General features: G+C 37.8%; 1 protein-coding gene across 3 annotated transcripts in view; it reads right to left on the bottom strand.

Moving 5' to 3' along the window:
- The window catches only part of GALNT13 (polypeptide N-acetylgalactosaminyltransferase 13), a 331481-nt gene that overhangs the window by 7567 nt on the left and 300220 nt on the right, over positions 1-23694 (bottom strand). For all 3 annotated transcript variants that reach the window (XM_037912743.2, XM_043525194.1, XM_037912744.2), the window contains one exon: positions 19362-19496. In XM_037912743.2, the coding sequence (XP_037768671.1) occupies positions 19362-19496 (135 nt within the window). The remainder of the gene's footprint in view (positions 1-19361; positions 19497-23694) is intronic.

Below are 23694 nucleotides of genomic sequence, written 5' to 3'. Positions count from 1 at the left end.
GTAATCTGAGGATATGTCCTCACTCTCCCTTCCCTCCCCCCAAAAGTTAGCTAACTAAAGTTAAAACAGCAGTAAAGACACAACAATTGGGCTGCTAACTTAGATTAGTAGCTTGAGTTCAACCTCCAGCTTCCTTATAGGCTTCAATTCAAGCTGCTAATGTAAGTTAACAGCTGAATTGCTGGGTCTTCACTGCTATTTTAACCTAAGTTAGTTTATGCAAATTAGCAAACGAGTTAAGAACACACCTTTATTTTTTTGTCATGAAGACTTATCCTGGGAAACAAATGACCCTGCTCAACCATTTCTTCGCAGAAAAGTACACACAAAGCTTTGAATAAGTTATGTCTTATTTTAAATGGGGGTGTGGGGGTGTGGATAAATGAACTATCATCCAAAGCTACATCTAAATTGCTGTCTGGAAGTTTGTATATTGTATGCCGCCTTCTGCAGTAATCAGCGTACAAGAGCTCTTACAATGGTAACCAATGTATCTCAGAGATGCCTGCAGCATCTCAAAAAGCTGCTTAATAAAAATCCAGCAGCCGATAATATTTTACATTCTCATAGGGCTTTTCAACCTTATGGTTCCAAGGTGCTTTACAAAAACCAGCATTTTCATACACCAACACTGGATCACAGAGGGGAGAGTACCAACCAATTGGAGCATAGAAACAGTGTGTGTTGAGGGGAAATTTTGGCCAAGCACCCAGGGACAAGCCCTTAGTCATACAAGAAATGCAATGGGAGCTTAAGTGTCCACATGAAGCAGTTAAAACCTGTTTTTAAAGTCTTATCTAAAAGACCTTCACACATTAAATTGCATTCTCAGCGTATTTGCCTCAGAAATATGAAGGGCTGAGTCAGCCCTGCTGAAATCCAAGCCTAGTTCTAGGGATGCTAGATATTTCCAAGGCCAAAGACAATCCCCACAACTCAGGTTCAATGTGCTATGGTCCAGGTGAGCTGACACGGCATCAGGAGAATGTTGTGGGACAGCATCCAGCTTTGTATTGGGACACAAAGTGCTGGAAACTTGGTGGCAACATCACTGCCAAGGATGGACCCTATTATTGGGTACAGGAATGAAGACCAAGCTATGTAATTCTCCCCAGGGGGCAAAACTGTAAAAAGAGAGACTTCTGTTATGGGGTAGGATATCTCTGGAAGCTGGGCCACTGAGTTGCTCATAGGCATGCTGGGCCACATTGATTAAGGAACCTCATGGACTTAAGCTGCAAGTTAATAATAAATAATGGATTATTTACTGGTTAATCACAGTAATGAAGTTGTTGCCAATGGTCTTTAACCCAGAGATTTGTATCATATTCTGCACCTTCCTTAGGTGGCCCTCAGGAACCACAGCATGACATGCTGCCAATTACAGTATCTTGCCAATGGATATGAATTTCAGTATATCCTTGCCAATTCTATTTGTTAAAACACTTTTTTTTAAAGATGCTATTTTCTCCTAAGACTTGAGCAATAGCAGTAATTATATTATCCAAACATCTCTCCACTCTACTGCAGAAGATAATATTACTTTACAGTTCATGCTGGATTGACATATGTCACATTTCAACATTTTATGCAGTGCATGATTTCTCCTGGGTCTATTCTTTAAGTAAAGCTTCCCCAGAGGCCTGCTCTTCAGTTCAAAACAAACTGTTATACAATTCCCAAAGAAAAGCCTACATCTGTTTTACTAAATCATTCAGGGCCATTTAATACTCATTCAGTGCTGGGAGATAAGCCATCTTTCACTAATCACAAGAGGAAAGAATTAGTAATCTTAACAGAAGTAGCTTGTTTATTAAATAACCCTCTTCAAAGCATTAAAGATATTTCACTTATATGATTTTAAGATCAATTAAGCTTCTGTCATTCTCTACTATAAACCAGAAATGCAAACAAATCTAGAAATGATACTGCTGCCTTCATCAGCTGTTCCTTTTTATTCAGTGTACAATTTCATATAAGGCTAGCATATCACTGAGCTTTTCAATTGTCTCCTAAAAGCATTTTTCTCCTTTCTATCATTATTAATGCTATTACAGAAAAGGCTCCTTTGTTTCGAAAACAATCAATTACACTGGGTAATATACCACACATACAAACCAGTCTGGATTTTCCTTTTAATGTCCAGAATCAAAGAATGATTACACTGAAGTAGCTTTAGTTATATAAACACTCAGAAGCTTAAGAGCAAGTCTCTATATGTTCTTACTCACCAAGTATATGTAAACGAATATGTTCTGATGAGCATACAATTCACATGCATTATGACAAACATAATAAAATAAAAATTGAAGTTCCCTTTACCCTAGCAGTTCTAGCATGTAATTATAAACATCAAAGTGATGGAAAAATAGTTAAGTGTTATCAAACTGCTTAGAGGAAATGATTATTATGAATCATTTTACTTGAAAAGATACCAATGAAATGTTATTTAAATGAAAGGTGAATTAACATTTAGAAATATTTTTAAAATGTAATACTGAGAAAAACAATCTCAACAATTTTTTTTTGCTACCTAGCTGTTATACATATACTGAGAAAAAACATATCTCAGTATACTACTGCAAAGCCACTACATAGCAAAACATTTTTTGCAATGACCCATTTATTTTGCTGATGGAACATATACCTGAGTCTGCCTTCTGCTCACTCACAAACACTGTACACTATAAAATCTTAATTTTTTGCAATGATGAAAATTAACCTTCTCCAGACACTAAATCTCAGGAATGAGATTCTGACAAAATAATATTTTAAAACAAGATCAGTTAAACATAAATGGATAAAATTCTGGAATCTATCATCAGGCAACACTCCCATATACTTTAATGGGAGTGTTGTCTAAGTGAATAAATACTATAGCCCTGGTTCAGCAAACTCCAATGCCCATAACTTTAAACACATGAGTAGTGTCATAGGGTGAAATCCTGATCCCATGGAAGTCAATGGGACTTTTTCCAGGACTTCACCCAGAGATTTCAAAGATACTACTCTTACGTTTAAAGGCAAGCGTATGCATGTTTGTAGGATCAGGGATGCATGTAAGAAATTAGGGCCAAATCCTGCTCCTGTTAATGGCCCTACTACTTCCAATAGGACCTCTTGGTGAGTAAGACAAGGAGCATTTAGCAGGTTTGCTATGACTCAGTCAGTGGCAAATGGTTTCTTAAATTATCCATTTTGATAACCGAAACACATTTTGCTCACATTTTGATAACAGAAACACATTTAAAAATAAATATGAGTTTCTGAACATATTTGTCTGTAACAGAGACTTTTTTTTGGTAATGAGTAGTTCCTGTGTATGTTGGAATATACCTCTATAAAAGGATCCAGATCCTTAGCTGGTGTAAATTGTCAAAGTTCCATTAAAATCAGTGGAACTCAGATATTTTAAAGCATCTAAAATTGTATTTAACTAATAATAATCAACTTTGTCTCTCTATAATATTAGAATATTTATGAGTATAAAAACAAAAAAAGGAAGTGAGATGAGTTAACAAGTAGAAAATGAAAGACAGCATTATTCAGGGAAAATCTTAACTGAAATACATTTATTTCGCTCTTTAATACCAACCTCCAATAATTTGCTAAAGGAAATAATCAGTGGGGCTGTAAAAAATATTCCTAAAAACTTCCATCCTTGTGTAGTTTCTTAGCATCCACATTTGTAAAGGGCTACCATTACAAGTCTCCACAGTGGGACCATGGGTGCCATCCTCTATTTTGCTTATTGTCAGACACGATTGGGTGATTATATGAAGAAAGGTGTGGGTCTGCATGACAGAAAAATTTTAAAAGCAAATATAAAGACAGCAAAAACAAATAAAAGAAAATTAATAAACTGTACTATTATGCACCTATAACAGTACATCAGGGAAATTACGAGAAAGTGATACTCTCAAGTCTAGCTGCATCTGTGAGCACTGTTTTATTGTTGGAGGATATTCTTAAAACTTACAGCATTTGGATAGGTTTCAGAGTAACAGCCGTGTTAGTCTGTATTCGCAAAACATAGTTTTAACCCACACACGAATGTGCACAACCACAAGTTTAGGGTCTGATCTTTTCATGAAGCTCTGGGTCAGCAGACCCTTCCAATGGGACTTTTCCTGATCTCAGGAACCTGTCCACACAGAGCTCCATGCAGGAGCTAGGACTTGGTGCAAATGAACTGGGAGCAATTACCATGAGGCACAAATATTAGAACAAAACACTTGACAATGCTGGGCAAGTGGCATGCTGAGACCACTGCTCACTATACTTATATTGTTCTCTCTCCCCCAGCACACATCTGTTTGTTTTATCCACCTGTTGTCTCATCATATGCTAAGACTGGGGTAAAGATTTTTTTTTAATTGCACGTGTGTCCAGGGCCTAGCACAGTTGGTCCTTGATCCCTGATTGCGACTGAAATGTAAATAATAAATACTATAATTAATAATAGGTGCATATGTTTCAAATAAAAATGTTAGATGAGAAGAATTTGACTGCCAGCCATAATTTTAATTCTTGGCCCCTATATTTCCAGACAGAATCATAGTAAATTGAGATGGGAAGGAGCTATTATGGTAACAAGTCCATCCCCTGATAAAATTGCAGGATTTAGCATATTATGAAACTCTTGCAGGACACAGTACAAAGCTTTTTATCTGGTACTTTGTATTAAATTACTGTAAATGTTGGCGCCGATCCTCCATCATGATATTATGAAAAATATACATTTTCCCATAATCTACTGTTTAAGTAGTGCTCAACAAGGAGCTTTATAAAGATGCTATTCTATTTAATGAATGCACTGAATATGTATTTCCTTCTGCCTCATGTTAGCATTTATTGCCCTCTATAACAAACTCATGAGGCTGTCTTCCAGCAGAGTTCATACTTCAGGGATTTGCTAATCAACATAACAATGAGCCCACTCAAACTGAGTCCAGGTTTGATGTGTTTTGCAAAGCTGGAGGTAGGATGTTCACCAAGTGGAGAATTCAGAGAACCCTGCCTCCTTCTCAGGCAGCTAAATGGCTTTGCTGCTTTCAGCTACCAACCTAATGTCTGCTAGACTGCTCCTGTCATCCTGGTGTGGGGAAAGGAGCAATCCTTCCCTCCACAGACTCACAATAACCTCTGGGGAGGTAGATTCTCTGTTTTGACCACAGTCAGGCAAAGCTTAGTGGATTTTACTAAGTTTCACTTCTACTTCTTGTGCTGTGTTAATCTAAAATTCAAAACTCAAGTGGTATGAAACCCCATGAGGGAACATCCTGCAATCCTAAACTTATGAATTGCAGATTGTTGGATGGATGAACAACAAGTTTGTGCAGCGTATATAGAAGACGGGTATCCTTTTTTGAAACAAACAAGAGAATTTAACTTTTACCGGGAGGAAAATGTTCATGAATAGCTCCTATAAATATATAAAAGTTGCACCTTAAATCTACAGAACCATAGCCTTCTGGAAACCTGTATAGAGTTCTGTGCATGAAGAGTTTAAATAGCTGCTTTACTTTTTTTGTCACTTGAAATAAAACTGACTAGAATACAGTAAAGCAGCTTTTTAATGTCTTGAACCAATATACATTGCATACATCTGTATAGTATGTTGGGAGAGTCAATATATAGAGTTTATATAGGCTCTGGAATTTAATTGCACGTTTTTTAAAAATTAGTTTAATATTAATAGAAAGTACTGTCATTAAAAACAGAAAGCGCAGTACTCACAGAAATTACAGCTAGTCCTGAATGAGACCTTTCTTTGAAGTTATATTTCATATAACCCCTATAACAAAATGTTACTTAGTATTTTATGTATAACTCATTCAGCCATCCCAGTTTTTGTTCCAAAGTAAAAAATAAAACACATGGAGGCCACAAAGAAAATTCAAGAACATATGTCTTTATAATGTCATTTTGAGTAACCAGCATGAACATCAATTTTTGTTTTTGTTTCATTATGTATCAGCGCTTCATGTTCATATCCCTCTCATCTGTCTACTTCTCTATTAAAGGAAAAGCAGTGTTACATAAACAAATTAAGGAAAAGATTTAATAATCTCAATGTATTACATGTTTAAATGTACATACTATATATTTGGCAGATTCAACGGGAAGTATATAGACAGTGATGCATTATTTTAATGGACAGACCAATGTATTTGATTTTCTCAGACAAACAGGGTCAGAGCTGGCAGCTGGTGGAAATCAGCATAGCTTCATTGTCTTCAAAAGAGCTATGTTGACTTATGCCAGATGAGTGTCTTCCCCTATTGTTTTCCTTTCAATTAAATGTGTCCTTTTAAAAACATAAGAAAGAAGTGCAAAATCTGGGTTTTCTTTCCTTTCAAAAAATGCATGGGTCCTTTTAGATCAATTGTAATCAGACTGCAATTTACCTAAAGATCTGATTTATGGGCCAGATCCTCAAGCTGGTATAAGTTAGTATGCCTTCATTGACTTCAGTTTATGGGCCCCATACATTTACAAAGTGTCAGATCAGCAAAGGCTATAGTTATTTTAATGATGCGCACTGGTAAATGTGAAGTTAATGACACATCACTGCATGTTAAGTCAGTCATGATTGCAAAGGCTTATTAGACTATTCAGTCAATATAAGAATAGTTGCTTAAATTAATTGGAAAGATATGCTTTTATATTTCTCCACTGTCACTCTTTATGTTGTATTGTTGGGAAAATGTATTGTTTAGAACAGTTTGTGCTTGCTCTTGCATCACGGAAGTCAATGAAAGCTTTGCTACTGACTTCTATAGGCATTAAGCCCTAAATGGGGTTTTGTTTGGCAAAGTCAGTTATGGTTTCCAAAGGACATAATTACTGCATTTGATTGGAGAGAATCACACTTGATATATAAATCTACTCCTCATGTTCCAATAATCAACCAAATTCTGTTCTCTGATACATTCATAGGGCCCTGATTAAATTCTGCTAGGTGCCCTGGATGCTTATGTGAGGGAACAATTTGACTCAGTATACAGGAACTTGTGTGTACATCTTCCATCAACAACAGATTTTGAAGTTGTACCCCTGAGTTATCAGTCTCTCTAAAAACTAATGCATTCCACAGAAAACATTTACACATATAGGTACTATACACTAACTGAAAAGTTAAGATCTATCATCTTGAAACACAGTCTACTGAAAGATACTAAGTAAAGGTCACTTTTGTACCACACTGCTACAAGGACAGGGAGATACTAAACTAGAATTTATTACAGGAACTGCAAGCGTTAGTATACTTACCTCAAAACTATATTCCCATTTACCTACATACTGACGGAAGCACAGAAATATGAAAGAAACAATGACTCAGGACAAACACGTCAAATCCCTCCTCTTTCCAATAGGTTTATACAATGCTTATCCAATAGGTTTATACTATACTAATGTTAGGTGATGCAAATTTACCACAAAAATCTTGAAATTTTTATTCACGCGCTATATATATATAAATAATTATATATATAGTTATTATTTTCAGAAAGTATGGCAGGTTTATAATAGATAAAGGTTTACAATTTTTTTCTTGTACATATTTTCATATATTGTAAGAGATTCCATACACATTAGAGCCACCTGGATTTTCGGGTAGAAATGCCATTCTGTTTGCCAGTTATATGAGCACAGGCACAGATGTGTTTCATGTGGTTTTCATATGTATTTCATGAGCCTGAATGCTACTGTAATATAAATATTATATAATAATTCAAGCCAGGAATGCCAGAAGCTCTTAAAGATTGTGAGAAGTTCAGATAGTACACTAATATGGGAACGAGAGAGGGAGAGAGAAGTTATGGGGTTTGGCTTGACTCTGCAAGCCACAATATAAGATGAAGCATCAGAGCTCACTTCAGATACAGAATAAAACAAAGCAAGAGAGATATCTATTTAAATCTATCACCATTATAACATTTATTAGATGGTGTATTTTAGCCTGAATTTTATAGGATAGCCCAAAGGAAAACTGGGAAATTCAATTTTGTCTCAACCTATGCATATAGCATATGGTGAGGTTGCCCTTGTAATTAAATAGTCAGATTTCAAAGGGGAAGGAGTGCAAGAATCTTAATGTGCTTTTTGAGAAGTGCGAAATAACAGCGTTAAGAAACAATGAAGAAAAATAATGGATTAAAAAAATCAAATCAAATGAGTTTCCTGCCAAGATTGAATTCGCAGAACAAATAAACAAAATACTTCATGAAGAAATTAGAAATTAAGTAGATTGCCCTGCCTAGCATCGCCTTCTTGGAGAATAACTTTTTCAAGTAGCGGTCTGCAAGCTGCAAGTTTACTTCCATTATTGTTTTCAGTGGCCTCAAACTCCCCTAATTTGGAATGTTGCTCTCTTAAAATTGAACTGTGTCCCTATGATCAATTATGCAGGTAAAGATTTTTTTTAACCTCCAAAGAAAAGATTTAATGTTGGACTTTTGTTCTGTTTTTATAGGAAACGTTATCTACATGAGCTGCTTTTGCCCATAAAGATGTCAACTGGGATGAGTCAAAGTGATGATGCTCAGTGAGGATGACTTTCTGGGAAACAGCACGCAGCCTAAATAAAAAGGCTGTGTTCCTGTGTGCATGCATGCGGGTCTCAGAATTCCCAGTCCCAACCTGTAGCAGCCTGCATTGTATGGCCAGTAGTAGTGTCCACAGACTGATATTTCCATGCATATATTTTTGTGGGCAGTACATGCATGCGATTCATGGCCCCCCTGTCTATAACCCCATTCTGCCCTACCATGCTGTCTCCCTCTTGACTCTTCCAATGAATGGGCCATGATGGCGCTTGTCCCTAGCCCAGACAGTGTCTAGTCTACACTCTCACTGAAACCATGCCAGTTCTGTGTTTTTCACAGCCATGAGGATTTCATTCCAAGCATAAGAGGGTTATAATAAACATTATAATTGTTTCACAATAGGGGATGGAAACAGCTTTGGACAAACAAAATGCCACCTGGGGTGGATGGTCTGTGAGTGCAATCACTCACTCAGTCTTACAGCAGGTTATTTGTTTCTTTTGATCCTGTCTGGAAGCTGCTCTGTTTCTTTTTTCCTTTCAGTGACTGCAAATTAAAAACAAGGTGACTCTCTCCATTTTTTTGAGGGTAGAGAGAAGAAAGGGCCTGTTTCAATCACCTCTGACTGTTCACTTAATTATAGGACGTGAAAATAATCTTTGTAACTGCAGATGTAACCCCAAATGTTAGTGTTACAGTGGGGTTACTGTACTATTCTATCACTGGGGTACTGGTACTACAGCGTGCTTCCAGTGATTGGTAGAATGGGTTGACAGCAATGGAGTGTGCCTTGCACCTGGAAAAGAATGTGAACCAGTCACTCCTTGATCTGCACAAGCTGGCAACTGACAAGAATGACCCTCATTTGTGTGACTTCATTGAAACTACAGCATTTAGCGATCATTTTCCAGTTTTTAAACAATTGGTCTTTTTGCTGTGATGACAGTTCTCAGGAGGAAAAAACCCTGTCCACTGGCTAATATTTGATAGATCTTCAGTCATGATTACCCTTTGGTCCGCTTGGTAAGGCAGTATTTAAACTCAGATTTATTTATCTTCTCTCCTCAAAAGGTGTGCATACCAGGTCAAGCACTGCAACCTGTGTATGAGATGCTATGACACTTCCGCCAATTCAGCATCCATTATTACTAATCACTTTAAGCTACTGCATTTTGCTAGGCTCTAATACATGCTATAAAACATTGTAATTGGCCCCACTCAATGGCTGGGCTGAAGTGATGTGATAAATCAACCTGTAGCAGTTACTTGGTATCCTGCCAGGTGAATCTAACCTTGAAGATAGGCTCGTTAGGTGCTAAAGCATATAGGGCCAGATTTTTAAAGGAATTGGGAAGCTTTTAGAATTCCCAATAGGAACCTATCTACATCTCAGATGCCTACACGCCTTTAAAACTCTGGCCCATAAGGACGAAATCTTCAGCTGGTTCAAGTCAGTCTTGGCTCGTTGCAGTCTATGGAGTGAGGCTGATTTACACTAGCTGAGGTTCTGTCTCAGGGGCTTTAGCACCTTCTGGGTCACCTCTAAACACACACATGCATGGCTCAAACAAAAGGATTATTCCCTAGGTCTAGCAGAAAGGAAAGGGTGGAAATGCCTTGGTAGACTGGCTTAGTCAGTGTCAATAAAAGATAGATACTGTAATTCCTAATTCAGGGCAATCCAACAGATGGTGATTTTACTTGGTCTCAGAGTAGCAGCTGTATTAGTCTATATCCGCAGAAAGAACAGGAGTACTTGTGGCACCTTAGAGACTAACAAATTTATTAGAGTATAAGCTTTCGTGGGCTACAGCCCACTTCGTCGGATGCATAGAATGGTACATATAGTAAGAAGATATATATACACACAGAGAAGGTGGATGTTGCCATACAAACTGTAAGAGGCTAATCTCACATACAGGTTGCAGTACTTGACCTGGGATGCACACCTTTTGAGGAGAGAAGCCCACGAAAGCTTATGCTCTAATAAATTTGTTAGTCTCTAAGGTGCCAAAAGTACTCCTGTTCTTCTTACCTGGTCTGACTGTTCTAATCCATCCGTCTTTTAAAGAGCAATTGAGTATTGGCTTGTAGGTCCCACAGGCCAGGGTTCAGTCCCACCCCTTGTCTGTGATTAGAGTTGGCAAACCACCAAAGTTCAGGCTGGTGTCATTGAGTTAAAAAAAATCCTAGTTTTGGCTCATCTCTAGAAGTCCAGTGGCCTACGGTATAATAAGGGTGATATGTGGCGTGTGTGTGTGTGTTCGGGGGTTGGGGTCCATCTGATGTGCACCCAATAAGCAGGCCACATAAATAGATGTGGAAGGAAGGTTTCTTAGGTTCTAGTCTTCAGAGAAGGACTTAAGTGATTAGAGGAAAGAAAATGTACAGAATTTGAGGGGTGACCACGAAACACATGAAACTGCATGTCGGTGATCAGAGTAGCATAAAGAACAACCTTGCAAATGTCCAGGAAAGGTACTTCTTGAGGAGACACCATTGATGTTGCTTGCTCTGTTTTAGAATGAGCCCTCACTCCAGGAGGGGGCGGAAGATGTGACAACAGATAGGGTAAGACACAGCACAAGATCCATTTAGAAATCCTCTGTGAGGATGTAGCTTGCCCTTGGACTCATTCAGCTACAGTCTGAATAATTTTCTGATTAGCTTTGTCCTCTGAAGGTGAAAAGCTAAGGCTCATCACAGGTCAAGGTAATAAAGTCTCCTTTCTTCTCCAGATGCATGTAGTTTCAGAAAGAAAAAAAAAACACAGGTACGTGGAGCACAACTGGATTGACTGATTCAGGTCAAACTCCAAAACAACTTTGTGGGTGAACTCAGGATGTAAATGTAATGAGACTTTGGCTTTATGGAATATGGTGCAAGGTGGATCTGCCATCAGTGCTCTAAGCTCATCTACCCCTCTGGCTGAAGTGACAGACACAAGCCATGAAACCTTACTGGTGGAAAAGATCTGATCTCTCCAGAACCTACTACTCAGGGGCTGAGTGAAAATGGAATATCCATGAGAAGATGGGTGATATGCACTGACTGCTGCCAGGTGAACCTGTAAAGAGCTGATGGAGACACCAGTCATTCTGAGGTACAGAAGATAGTCTAAAATAAGACTGCTGATATCTGCTGACTCTGAGGATACAAGTTTTTGTTGCACCCAGATGGAGAAATGCTTCCATTTGGTCAAGTAGCATTTCCTGGTGAAATCTTTTCTTCTACTAATAAGGAACATGAATCTCTGGACACTGGAGATTCTAACCCAGGACATGAGATGGTAAGAAGGAAGTGGAGAGAGATGATCTGTCCTGTCCACCTTTTATCCCTTGGTTTGGAGGCACAAGGAGAGTGAGGGTGCATGCATGGACCAACGGATACTGCTTTCAAAAATTATCTGACACATGGAGTGCATCTGTACATCCAAAGTGGAACACACATGGGAACTAGCACTCAAAGAAGAAAGTATTTTATAAATAAATATATCATAAATTAATTCCTGCTTTGTCCGCCCCTGATCCTGAGAGGTCAGTAGTGGACCTTTTCAGCCCTAGGGCCAAACATTATTAAAGGTCAAGGGGCCACAATCAATACTTTAAAACAGATTCTCAATCCTGTTGTGCTCCCTTTGCACCACTCAGGTGCAGATGGTGTATGGTTTTTATGGGTCTGTCTCCAGCTGCCCATAAAATTCTTCAACTTGCCTGGGGTAGAGAAATAGGGAGTCAAAATTTGTTGTTAGCCTCAGCTTCTCTTCCTTTTCCCCTCTTCTGGGTTGCCCTGGGTATATATGTGGGATAGGGCAGCCATTGTTCACTATGTAGTCCCCTACGATCAGGCAGTCAGTCCACTTTCTATCTACTCTTTCTAGGGTTCCCACAGCCCAGCAGGGAGGGCAGCAATGGAGCTACTCTATCTTCCCTCTTCTACAACACAAGAGAGGACCAGTAAGAGAGCTGCTAAGGGGCTGTGATAGGAACCACAGCTCATGACACTTACAGCTAACACCAAAGCTGTCCCTGGAGCAGCACCCTGGAGATGGTGCCCACTATTACTTCCCACAGGAATGGGGCTGATTCAAACACTTCCGTCTAACAGCCACAGTGTAGGGCTAAGGGAACACATTTTCAGTTCATATAATCAAATTCACATTTCCTTGTTAACACAGTTGCCCTCGGGGTGACAATTTAAAACCTTGAGGGCATGAGTGGCCCCTAAACACAGGCTGGCCGTCAGTGTGATAGATGCTGAGTACCATGGCTCCAGCCTTGGCAGAGCCTGAAGTCCTGCTCACTTCTTACTCAGGCACAAGTGAAAAGGGAAGGTTACTGAGTAAGGACTAAAACAGGACTTCAATATGTGTCCTGCTAACTTCAGTGCGAGTTGCAGGTGCTCAGTGCCTTTCCCAATCAGGCCTTTTAAAACAAAATTCTACTTTAATCCCTTTAGGAGCTAAGACCTCCTATCTTTAGTTCACATCACCTGTTGAACTTTAAAGAGTTTGGGAGTGAATTTAGGGCTCTTGAAAGTGATGGTCTCGTAGTGCTGAAGTGACGGTTAGTGCTGTGCAAGATAGCTCATACAGCTTAGCCAATGCACCACACACCTGACTGCAACACCCATGCTATGCCTTGTCCTCTGTTTCTCTTAAGCAAAGACTGTCTATTGTGTCACACTGTGTGGCGTGTCTTTGATTGTCACCTCGCTCCACTTTTTCATGTACACTCAGTGTAAAGTGGTCTTACTAAGGAGAGGCAATACATATGACAATTCCTAACTTCTGATTTATATTCATGATGGGCATTATGTCCTGAGCCAAAGGTCAGTTATTTCATGAACATTGAGAGTTACGTTTATATCATTATAGTGGGTACTTTGATGCTTTCTACAGAAGACATAGAGAGACATATGTTTAGATAGCAATTTTATCCTCAAAGATTTAAGCCTAAAGGGCAATACCCTTTTCTTTCAGCATTACACACAAACAAATAATAGATACTGCATACAGTCTCTGTAGCTTTTGGCTACCATTTTTATCCAACATTCTGATATTGGGCTTTGGAAAATGTGTAGTAAGGAAGCTTCTCAAAGCATCAAAGTATCCACTATGATGATATAAATGTAACTCCCAATGTTCACGAAATAACTGACCTTTGGCTCAGGACATAATGCCCATCATAGTTACCTTTTCCCAGGTTGTAGCACAAAATCATGCAGTATTGCTTAATAATATTTCATTAGTAAAATACATGGAATACATCATGTAGTACTAGGGGGCCCAATCCTCCCCACAGATATCTAGGCTGGGGAGAGAATATTCAATTTAAAATGTACCAAAACCCACTCCCATAAGGCATAGAGGAGATTGAGAAGAGAACTATGTCCAGTATCACAAAGAATCACATAACCTGACAGATACTGCAATGTCTTCTATAAAATAGAGTCCATGAAATAAATCATATAAAAAAATTCTGTTTCTCTACTTAATGTAACTGATTGTGTTTTACATGTAAAAACAGATGGCAAAACAAAGCAGTTTTCACAAAGTTCTCATATAAAACTGATCAAGAAGCATGGTGAATATTTCTTTTTTATTAGCGCCATCTAATGGTTGATTTTGTTTTTAAAAGTATCTTATAAATTCTTCTATTATGGACCTTTTATGTTAAATCCTTTTAAATAGAAAAAGACAGCATTTTAAAAAGCAAGTGATAGCATTTTCTGTAGCATGGAAGATATAGATAGAGAATAAGCTATAAAATTTATATGTAGAATAATGAATAGAATCAAAATAGTTTTCCAAACAGTTGTTTAGGGTGTTATAAATCCGATATTTTTCTAGCCTTACTCCAAAAAAAATCCAATTTGCCTCTTGTTAAAGCTCAGAAGAAAGTCACAAGCAATGCTCCCTTGACTCTAGCTAATCAGATTAAGAACCAGATTCTGATCTCAGATGTGCAGAAATGTATCACTCAGTAATCTGTTAAATCAGCTACTGTTGGCTATTCATATACTAGGAGGGGGAACAAAATTAGGGCCATTGTCTTTGGGAAGCTTATTTTAGGCCAAAATATTTGGGAGGGAAGGTTCCATATTTATTAACAAAAAATGCCTCTCTGAGTTTGATTTGGGGAATAAAATATTTTCTCTGAAATAAAATCTATTTACAAAAGAGAAGTGAAGTGAGGGAGGATAGACTTAGAAACTTCCATGGCACACTTGGTTATCAATATGAATGCTAGGCACTATGGGTACCTCACCAAAATCAATGGGAGTTTTGCCATTGACTTCAATAGGGTCAAGCTTTTATAATATGGGTAATGTGCTCTCAGTCAACATTTTTCAGATATTAATGAGAAATTCTGAGAACGGGAACATACTAAAAGTAAGTTCCAGGAAATACACAAGTGAAGTTTGGATCCAATTAATACACATTAATTTGTTAGCCTCTGGCCTTGGATAATTTAAGTTGCCTTCAAGAATTCACTAAAGATCCAGCCTGGTTGAAGTTAAAATATATGCACAGATTGCAAACACATTTTTTCAATACACCAGTTGGCTTGGATTAACTAGGTCTGACTGCTTATGCGCATGAAAAAGAAAACACATAAAATGATAAAATAGGTCACTGTGAGCATCAGGAAGTTATATCAGAAAATTCCCCAGAGGTTTTGCTCTTCCTAGCTTCATATTCACTCATGGACAGAGAGCTTCTTTTTAAAAATAAAACAATTAAAGTTAATGACAGAAAGTCTGTTTTACCATTTGAGCTGTACCTCAGATGAGCCTGAAAAACCTCAATCCAACAGTCTGAAAAACTGACATTTAAAGTAAAGTGATTAATGTCACTGTACTTTAAAACTAAGAACCATGCACATCAGTGGACAAGGGTTAATACTGCTGTGATTTGAATAATACTGATACAAAGTGCTTGCTATGAGAATGACAACACGAACCAGACCTGATAAAATCAACATCAGTGATGAAAGAGTATCAGCGCAGCACAAACCTTTAATTGGAGGGCCTACCCATGATTGCTTGTCTAGCATCTTATTCTGTTTTTTTCCCCTGCTAATAATTCTCTTTTGTCAGTGAAGGAGTGAACATCTAGTATATCCCTACTCACTCCCCCTGTCCTGCAGACACACTGAATATAGTCAAAAAGGGACCCTGATACCAAGTGGAAGACAACGGGACATAACTCTAGCAAAGATAATAAAAGCATCATCCAGAGGGAATCCTATATGAGTAGAACAATAGGAGGCTAAGCATACTTTGTCCACAGTGCTTTTATGCCTGTCCCCCTGGGGCGTTTAGGACAAGAATCACCATAAAGCACTTAAACGCTGAGGCCACAAGCTAGCACCAGGCTGCTCTCAAGTCTGTTACCCAATTTATAAATAGCTATAAAGGAAGTCATCATCCATTTGGATATATCAATTAATATAACTAAGGTGGAGTTACTTTGTGTCATCACATCTTGGGTCTCAGATATTATCCATGTCACCTCAGTGCGTGAACACCCTCCAAAATGTAGCTAAACAGTGATCTCACTAGAGAATCTTTAAATATTGCTTATATGAACAAAATGATTCCCTCCTAACGAGGGGACAGTGGGTTTACATTCTGCTGTTATACTATAGAGTATATTTATGACATCAAAGACCTATGTAAGTTAGACCTCAGCCAAGATCAGTTCTACAGTAATTTTTCTTGTTACTGCTTTAATTGTATGCATTGGATGGCTTATATATTCTTTGCATGCTGCCTTCTACGGTCTTGGATTAGACATTTTTTTAGTAGAAGCAAATTAAATTCACACTTTGGTGAATTTCACTCTGCAAAACTGAAATGTACTATTACATTTTTAAGAACCTTCCCCTGGAAAGGTCTTTAGGAAACTTGTGCATAAGATTCTCTGCACAGGCAGACCTCTAGATCTGTGTGAAGCAGGGTTACCACCTGGCTGGTATTTGACTGGCCTGGCTGGTTTTTTTATGGATTTGCCTGAAAAATAATTTAATCTGCCTTTTTTTTTTTTACATGGGTCTCAGTATTTGCATTATTATCACAATACACCAGGATATCTAATGTTAAAAGTGTCTGAGTCCAGCTAAAGATGCTAAGATGTTGCCATTAAAAATAAGAAATTGCTGGAAATAGCAAAAACAAACAGCAAATACAAATACAAGAAATAGACTCATTGGATTTTCTTTACATATAAAGTTCCCAAACATTCACATTCGAGTACATAGTTAAACCACGGAATCAGTGCAGTTTGGAAAAAAATAATCTCTGTGACAGATACAAACAAAGCAGCTTCGAGAAACACGACCAAGGTAAGAAAATGATGTTATCAATCTTATCTGTGTGTGTTTCTGTATCTCCCTAGATACTATAAGTGTCTGTTCAAGGGGTGTGGGGAGGAGCTAGGGGTTGCAGAGCTGACCTATGGTTGGGGTTGTAGCGGGCTTGCCTTGTCTGTTATTTTGCATTTCAAAGATGGTAACCATAGTGTTAAGTCCCATTTACTTCAATGGGGCTCCACACAAACTCAGGGTTCTACAAATGGGGAACTGCTGCAGGACTGGAGCCTTTATTTGCTATTAGAGTTGGTCACAATTTGTCAGGTTGCAATATTTCAAAATTGAAAACGAAAGGGAGAAATGTTAATGAAGTTTTCATGATCCCCTTCATTTTTTGACTAATTATAAAGCTGATCAACACTTTCCAAATTTGATAATATTTCTATCAGGAATCAGGGCCTGCAGCTGAGCCTGGCACATGCAGCTGAACATCCTAATCAGCCAGACTCTCCGATTGGCTGGAGGGGCATCATAGGGCCTGCTCTTAAGCCCAGCAGCAGCACTAGGTTATGTCTGCAACAGTGACTGCTTCCAAGACTGCCTTCTTTCCTGCCTTCTTGCAGGCCTGTTCCACCCTACTCCCTGGGCTGAGGCTCTGACCCTTGGTTCTGACTCTTGGTCCCGGACTCTGAACCACTAGGCTTGACCACCTACGCTCTGGTTCTGCCAATTTCAAATTTCAAAACAAAACAAAGTTTTGAAACAAATTTCAATAAATTTCTTTTTATTAACCAGCTCTATTTGCTGTTTCAGTAATATATTACCACTGAGATCCAACCCAATTTACTCTATTTTGTACTGAAATAAAAACAGCATCACAATCTGGCCCTGAGTCACCAAACTTTTGAGAGCTGAGCTCCCTTTCAGGAAAATCAAACCAAGTGAGTCTCATTCCACTACATCCTCACAATGTTTTAAAGACCTAGTCATCTTAATTTCATTTCCCCACAGCTAGTCCTTCACACTCCCACAAAGAGGACATGTCCCATGCTCTGGGAAGGTGTTAAATATTGCAAGTAGAGCACTGCAGATGAGGGAGAGCAATATGATCTCAGAAGAGTTCTTCTGGGTATGATTGGAATTTTAGCAAGGAAATAGCATTAAACACAGGCACTTCTAGCTTGCTGTGAAAGATTTAATAAGTTTATACTTAGAATAGTTCAGAATTTTTGCATTTGTTTCAGAGCAATGAACTTTACCAATTTTCACTTCAGTTTTACAAGTCTATGCTCTATATCTTGCATATAATTTATAACAATTTCAGAGATGCTACTTTAGATTTTTAGTATAATCTAAGACATCTTCTAATCTCAGTTACTCTATTGATGCAGTTCTCTATATACTGGTGTAACTAATAGCAGAATCTAGCTATTAGACTTTACTGTATTGTGTAACTTCTGCTACATGACAGTTAAAGCATTCTTGAAATATGGAACAAAAACTCATAGCTTAACAATTTTGGGAATAAGATAACATTGGAAACTAAGTTGCTTGAAGCACTGTGTAAATCTATTGCCTAACAGAGCAACTGATCCAAATATAAATGACCATTTACAATTTGCAGTCCCTTAAATTGCACAGATGAGTGTTAGATCAACTCTTACAACAAGCAGCCTACATTTATAAAAGGTATACCAAACAGTAGACTATGCTGGAAAAAATTAACACTAAGGACATGATTATGCAAGATATTGAGCATTCCTTTTGAATGTTCGCAGAACTGAGCCCTTCAAGTGTTTCATCCACATTATGGGACTGATTCTGTGAGGTGCTTAGCACCTTCTGCAAGGTTCTGTCCCTTTTCAACTCCAACTGACTTCAATATGAATTGAAGATGTCCAGAATCTCTCAATCTGTTGCCTACAATGGGACTGCTCACACTGTGTAAAGTTAAAGGTGTATCATTTTTTTCAAGGTCAGAGTCTTATAAAGAAACCTGCATATCACAGTGTTTCAGTCACTAAAATCCATATCCAAGCATCTTCCATTTAAGAACTGGTAGAAAAACCAGTAAAAATTTCAGAATTTTACTGTGTTTTTAAATATTTAACATTTCAATGAAAATTTTTGAAAATCAAAACATTGCATCATGCTCTATAACCGTACAAAAATTGAAGTTAATTCTCATCTTATTTTTATTTTTTTGTGGTTTTGAATGAAAAATTGAAATTTGAAAACTTTTCAACCAGCTGTATTCATTTAGCACTTTGCATCCCTGAACTGGCAGGACACCATCACATCATGATATAAGTATGATAAAGTCACTCCACCGTCAGCTGTCACACACAAATTATCTTCTGTCACAAAAAACTGACAAAGATATACTTATTGCATCCCTGTGTCAAACAAATCCAACTGAAATTAAAATGAGTAACAATGGATATGAAACACTGGACCTGTATTTTTCTGCTCTAATTATGAAATAATTATATACCTCGGCATCATACTCCCAGAGCTGATTTCCTCTCATATGATGGCACTTCAACATGACCACAGGGCCATTGAGTCGAGAAACATCCAAGCATAAATCATCTGTGCGGATCTCTTTATCAGCAGTAAAAGAAAATACCTGAAAACAGAAAATGATTAAAGTTATAGGGGATTAAAGACACACACCTATTTAAACGATTACTGACTTGTAACATCCATCATTTTGATTTAAGTTAGTGACCTGCTAGCAGTTCCTTCTTCTACACTGAGAAGGACTGAACAATGTTGTACTGTGTTTCACAGAAGTTTACATAAGCTTCACAGTATGACTTTAAGAAATGAATGTTTTATAACAGAAAACGAGTATAAAGCCCTTATCCAGCAAAGACTTTCACATGTGCTTAATTTTGAATCAAAGGGACAATTCAGTGGATACAGTTAAATAAGTGTGTGAGTCTTAAAGTTGAGAATAGTACAAAAGGACAAAGTAATAATACATGATCCTATATATGGATATTTCAGAAAGCATTTCACAGGATTTTTTTTAAAAAACAGGATTTGGATATTGACCCTATCATTTGAAGAATCAGCGTGTTCTTAGCCGAAACACTCAACTTCCTAATTTACTGTACCAAAGATTATCATGTATGTATAGAGGGCTATATCTTGGAATAAGAAATATTGGGTACTTTGATAAAATTATGGTTGAAGAACAGGAAAACAATGGGTCACCATCAACAAAACTATTTTAAGCTAGTTTTCAGTACCTGCATTAGAGGAAGTGCTGTTTTACAACATCTTGAATAAAGGATAGCGAAATCAATATTTACAACTTTTTAGATAATAAAAAAATGGTAGAAGCAGTAACTGAATAAAACTATTACTCTATAAAGTCTTACACAGCATATCTCTACTTTTTTGCTCATTTAACTGTGGACATCTTCAGGTAGGAACAAACAAAAGGCTCCATGTTTTGACATTATGATTATTAACTCTTTTGCCTGAGCAAATATGTAAAACAAACCGTGCCTATACTGGCAACATTTACCATAATTATTTTCACATCACATTTTAATACACAAGCAATGATCTTTAGCAGTACACTTCAGTAGTTAAGATATGGGGCGAGATTCTGTTGCTGCACCTCTAAGGGATTGTGTACATGCTGACTTAGAGCATGGCAAGCCGGGGTGTGAATCTATGGTGCTCTAGCCTGCTGTGCACTAACTGGCCATGCAGACCCTGTTATCATATACAGAAGTTCTGTAGCGCGCTTTGATGTACTGCTCTTTCAAGCAAAATACTGTGAATACCACGTTGAGTAGTAGAATGATTTGGTCACATCAATGTCTATACAGAAAAGTAAAGTAATGTTTTATAATTATATTGGATAACGTCTAATAATGCAGTTAAAATCGTATAGCGTTAAATGTTTCACTTAAAAAGGGCAAATGTAACTTAACAGATATCAATACAAATGATTAGAGTATATTCAAAAATATCAAATTTTGATGAAACATGGAGGTATGATACATAGCTACTAAAAATGTTTTCATAGTTACTGTAGGACAATTCCTATGGGATTAAACCCAATGTGCTAAAGTAGGGAAAAAGTTAAGCATGATACTGTCATGCATTGCCAGGGGAATACAATACAAATCAAAAAGTTGGGATTGGTATACAAACCCCAGATAACTCTCACCTAATACAATGCTGTATCTATTGGGAAGGCAAGTGTACTTCCTAAATTATGTAATTGCCCTTGAGATATCTAGCATCATACATCAGAATGAAACCATTTTTCAATGAATTATGAGAAAGATTGAAAAAGCTGGCCAGATTCTATTAGGAAACCATGAAGCTTTGCTAAAAGAAAAGGAGTACTTGTGGCACCTTAGAGACTAACCAATTTATTTGAGCATAAGCTTTCGTGAGCTACAGCTCACTTCATCGGATGCATACTGTGGAAAGTGTAGAAGATCTTTTTATACACACAAAGTATGAAAAAATACCTCCCCCCACCCCACTCTCCTGCTGGTAATAGCTTATCTAAAGTGATCACTCTCCTTACAATGTGTATGATAATCAAGTTGGGCCATTTCCAGCACAAATCCAGGTTTTCTCACCCCTCCCTCCCCTCCCACACACAAACCCACTCTCCTGCTGGTAATAGCTTATCTAAAGTGACCACTCTCAACTGAAGATTTTAAAACTAGGACAGGCAATTTCATCTAACTGACTTTTTGCACGTAAACACACTACAGCAAGTGCACAAGAGAATAGGGCTCAAACTTGGGAAATTGAAATTTAGGCAAATTTATTTTACACAGATGGTAGTAAATCTCACAGTATTAAACAAACAGCCAAAGGGGACACTGAAGCAGCCAGATGAAGAGACAACTAAATGAGTTTCTAAGTAAAGAGGAGAGAGAAGCAGGTTCAGAAATAGGCAAAGGGAAATGAGGAAAGCTAAGAAGGACCAGACATGATGGGGATCAGTGACCTTTTCTTCTTTTTCAAATTTCATATTCTCAGACACACGTAATAAGCAGTGCTCTTAGTATGTTGTGTACTGGCCAACCTCAAACCACTTATTAATACCATATTTACTGAAGGACATGTTATGCCCTGCAGAAGATCACGGCTCACATACTCATAGTCAAAGGCAGAATTTGCCCCCTTTTACAATATAAACATGTTAAACAAGTTCTGCATTTTGTCTGAGAATTTGTCCTTTCAACTATGTCTGTGCAAACTCTGCAGGCTTCAGTTTATGCATGTCACATGAATTGAAAACTGCACATTCGCTTTACTTTGGGAAGGCAGTGGACTAACCCTTGCAGGTTCATTTTGGAGGTTTGCCCAGAGAGTCTGTGGTAGGGACAGAAGCAAAACATCTCCTAACTAGATTATTTGCTCCTTATTTATACCTTCAGCAACAGACCATGTGAAACCAGATATTATAATATGATTAATTAGGAAGTGTCGGGGGGTAGGGGGGTGTTGTTTTTGGTTTTTCCTTTTGCAGGCCAAAACACTAGGTTACCCCTTAATCATTTGGAAAAGTATCATGAACTGTTGAACTTTCACCTAGAGTCAGGTAGAAAGGACTTGGTTTAACATCACCTGTGTAGAAATGCACCTTAGTGTAGCATCCCCCAGACTTTATTTTCAGAATCTGCCATGAGTCCATGAGGGGCCTTCCTGCCACAGGGAACTTCAATTTACAGCTTCTGAGTTTTGGTTTAGCACCCAAACTATATGAACGGGATTGTTCTGTGACCCATTACAATGGGAGATACTGAATCATGGTTCAGTGACAAGGAATTAATTGTGCCTCTGCTATTTAAGTGGATTAAGAGCTTTCAGGATCCTGCACGTGTTATAAAATACCAGCCACCATTTGGGAGTTACCGTTTGACACATAAATACCCTAAGCAGCCACTTTTGAAGTGTTAATAATCTTATTTTCACTTGAAAACACATATAAGCACAGGCAAATGTTCAAATATGTTTCCAAGCCCTACAGATTACCAGGTCCAAATCACTTCAGACCCTGTTTAACGTCAACTAGAAATACATAGGTACAAGAAATATGACAAACCCCTGTTAATAGATATTTGAACATTGTTCATAATGTGCTTTGTTACATTGTCAAAACTAAGAAAAGCAATGCACTCAGCTACTCGCTACAAGACTGTCTAATGCTCACCGCTTTCTCATTAAGACAATTTCTTCAAGGGAGGTAAACAAAAGTCCACATAATGGGCTAAAAACAAATCTGGAGCTTTTGAAAAATAAAGCTATTTGCATTATCAATGTACAACAAAGCATATGAAAAATACTTGTAAATGGGTTAAAAAACAACAACTTCCCCAACCCCTCTTCAGTAACACAAAAATGACTGCAGAAATTTCTAAATCAGCACAACCACCTGCAAATCACTTCTGAACTAATGCCCACATGAGAAATTTCAGCACAAAAGGTACTTTTTGGATAAATTTATAAGCAACTAAAAATAGGGGTTAGAATGAAAAGGATATTGGTGCTATAAATCTTAATAAGTACTGATATAAACATAGCACTCTGTTGGCATAACTGGAACTGCAGCCTGTAAGTTCTAAACAAAATTATTCCAATTATAGGTGAAATATTCCTTACTTATCCAACGGTTCTATTCATATTGAGAATATTCTTCATAAATTTCATAGATCGTAAATTTAATTCCTTTCCCCCCGCACCAAGACTGGAATCCATCAAAATTGGACAGATTTTGTTTGACAGGGCTGGATAGTATGTATTTAAAATGTTACAGACCTGCCTTTAAGAATCATTCA

Source organism: Chelonia mydas, chromosome 11, assembly GCF_015237465.2.
Source record: "Chelonia mydas isolate rCheMyd1 chromosome 11, rCheMyd1.pri.v2, whole genome shotgun sequence".
In the NCBI taxonomy this organism is placed as follows: Eukaryota; Metazoa; Chordata; order Testudines; family Cheloniidae; genus Chelonia; species Chelonia mydas.
The sequence above is the reverse complement of the archived record's forward strand: the minus strand, read 5'-3'. Positions and strand labels throughout refer to the sequence as shown.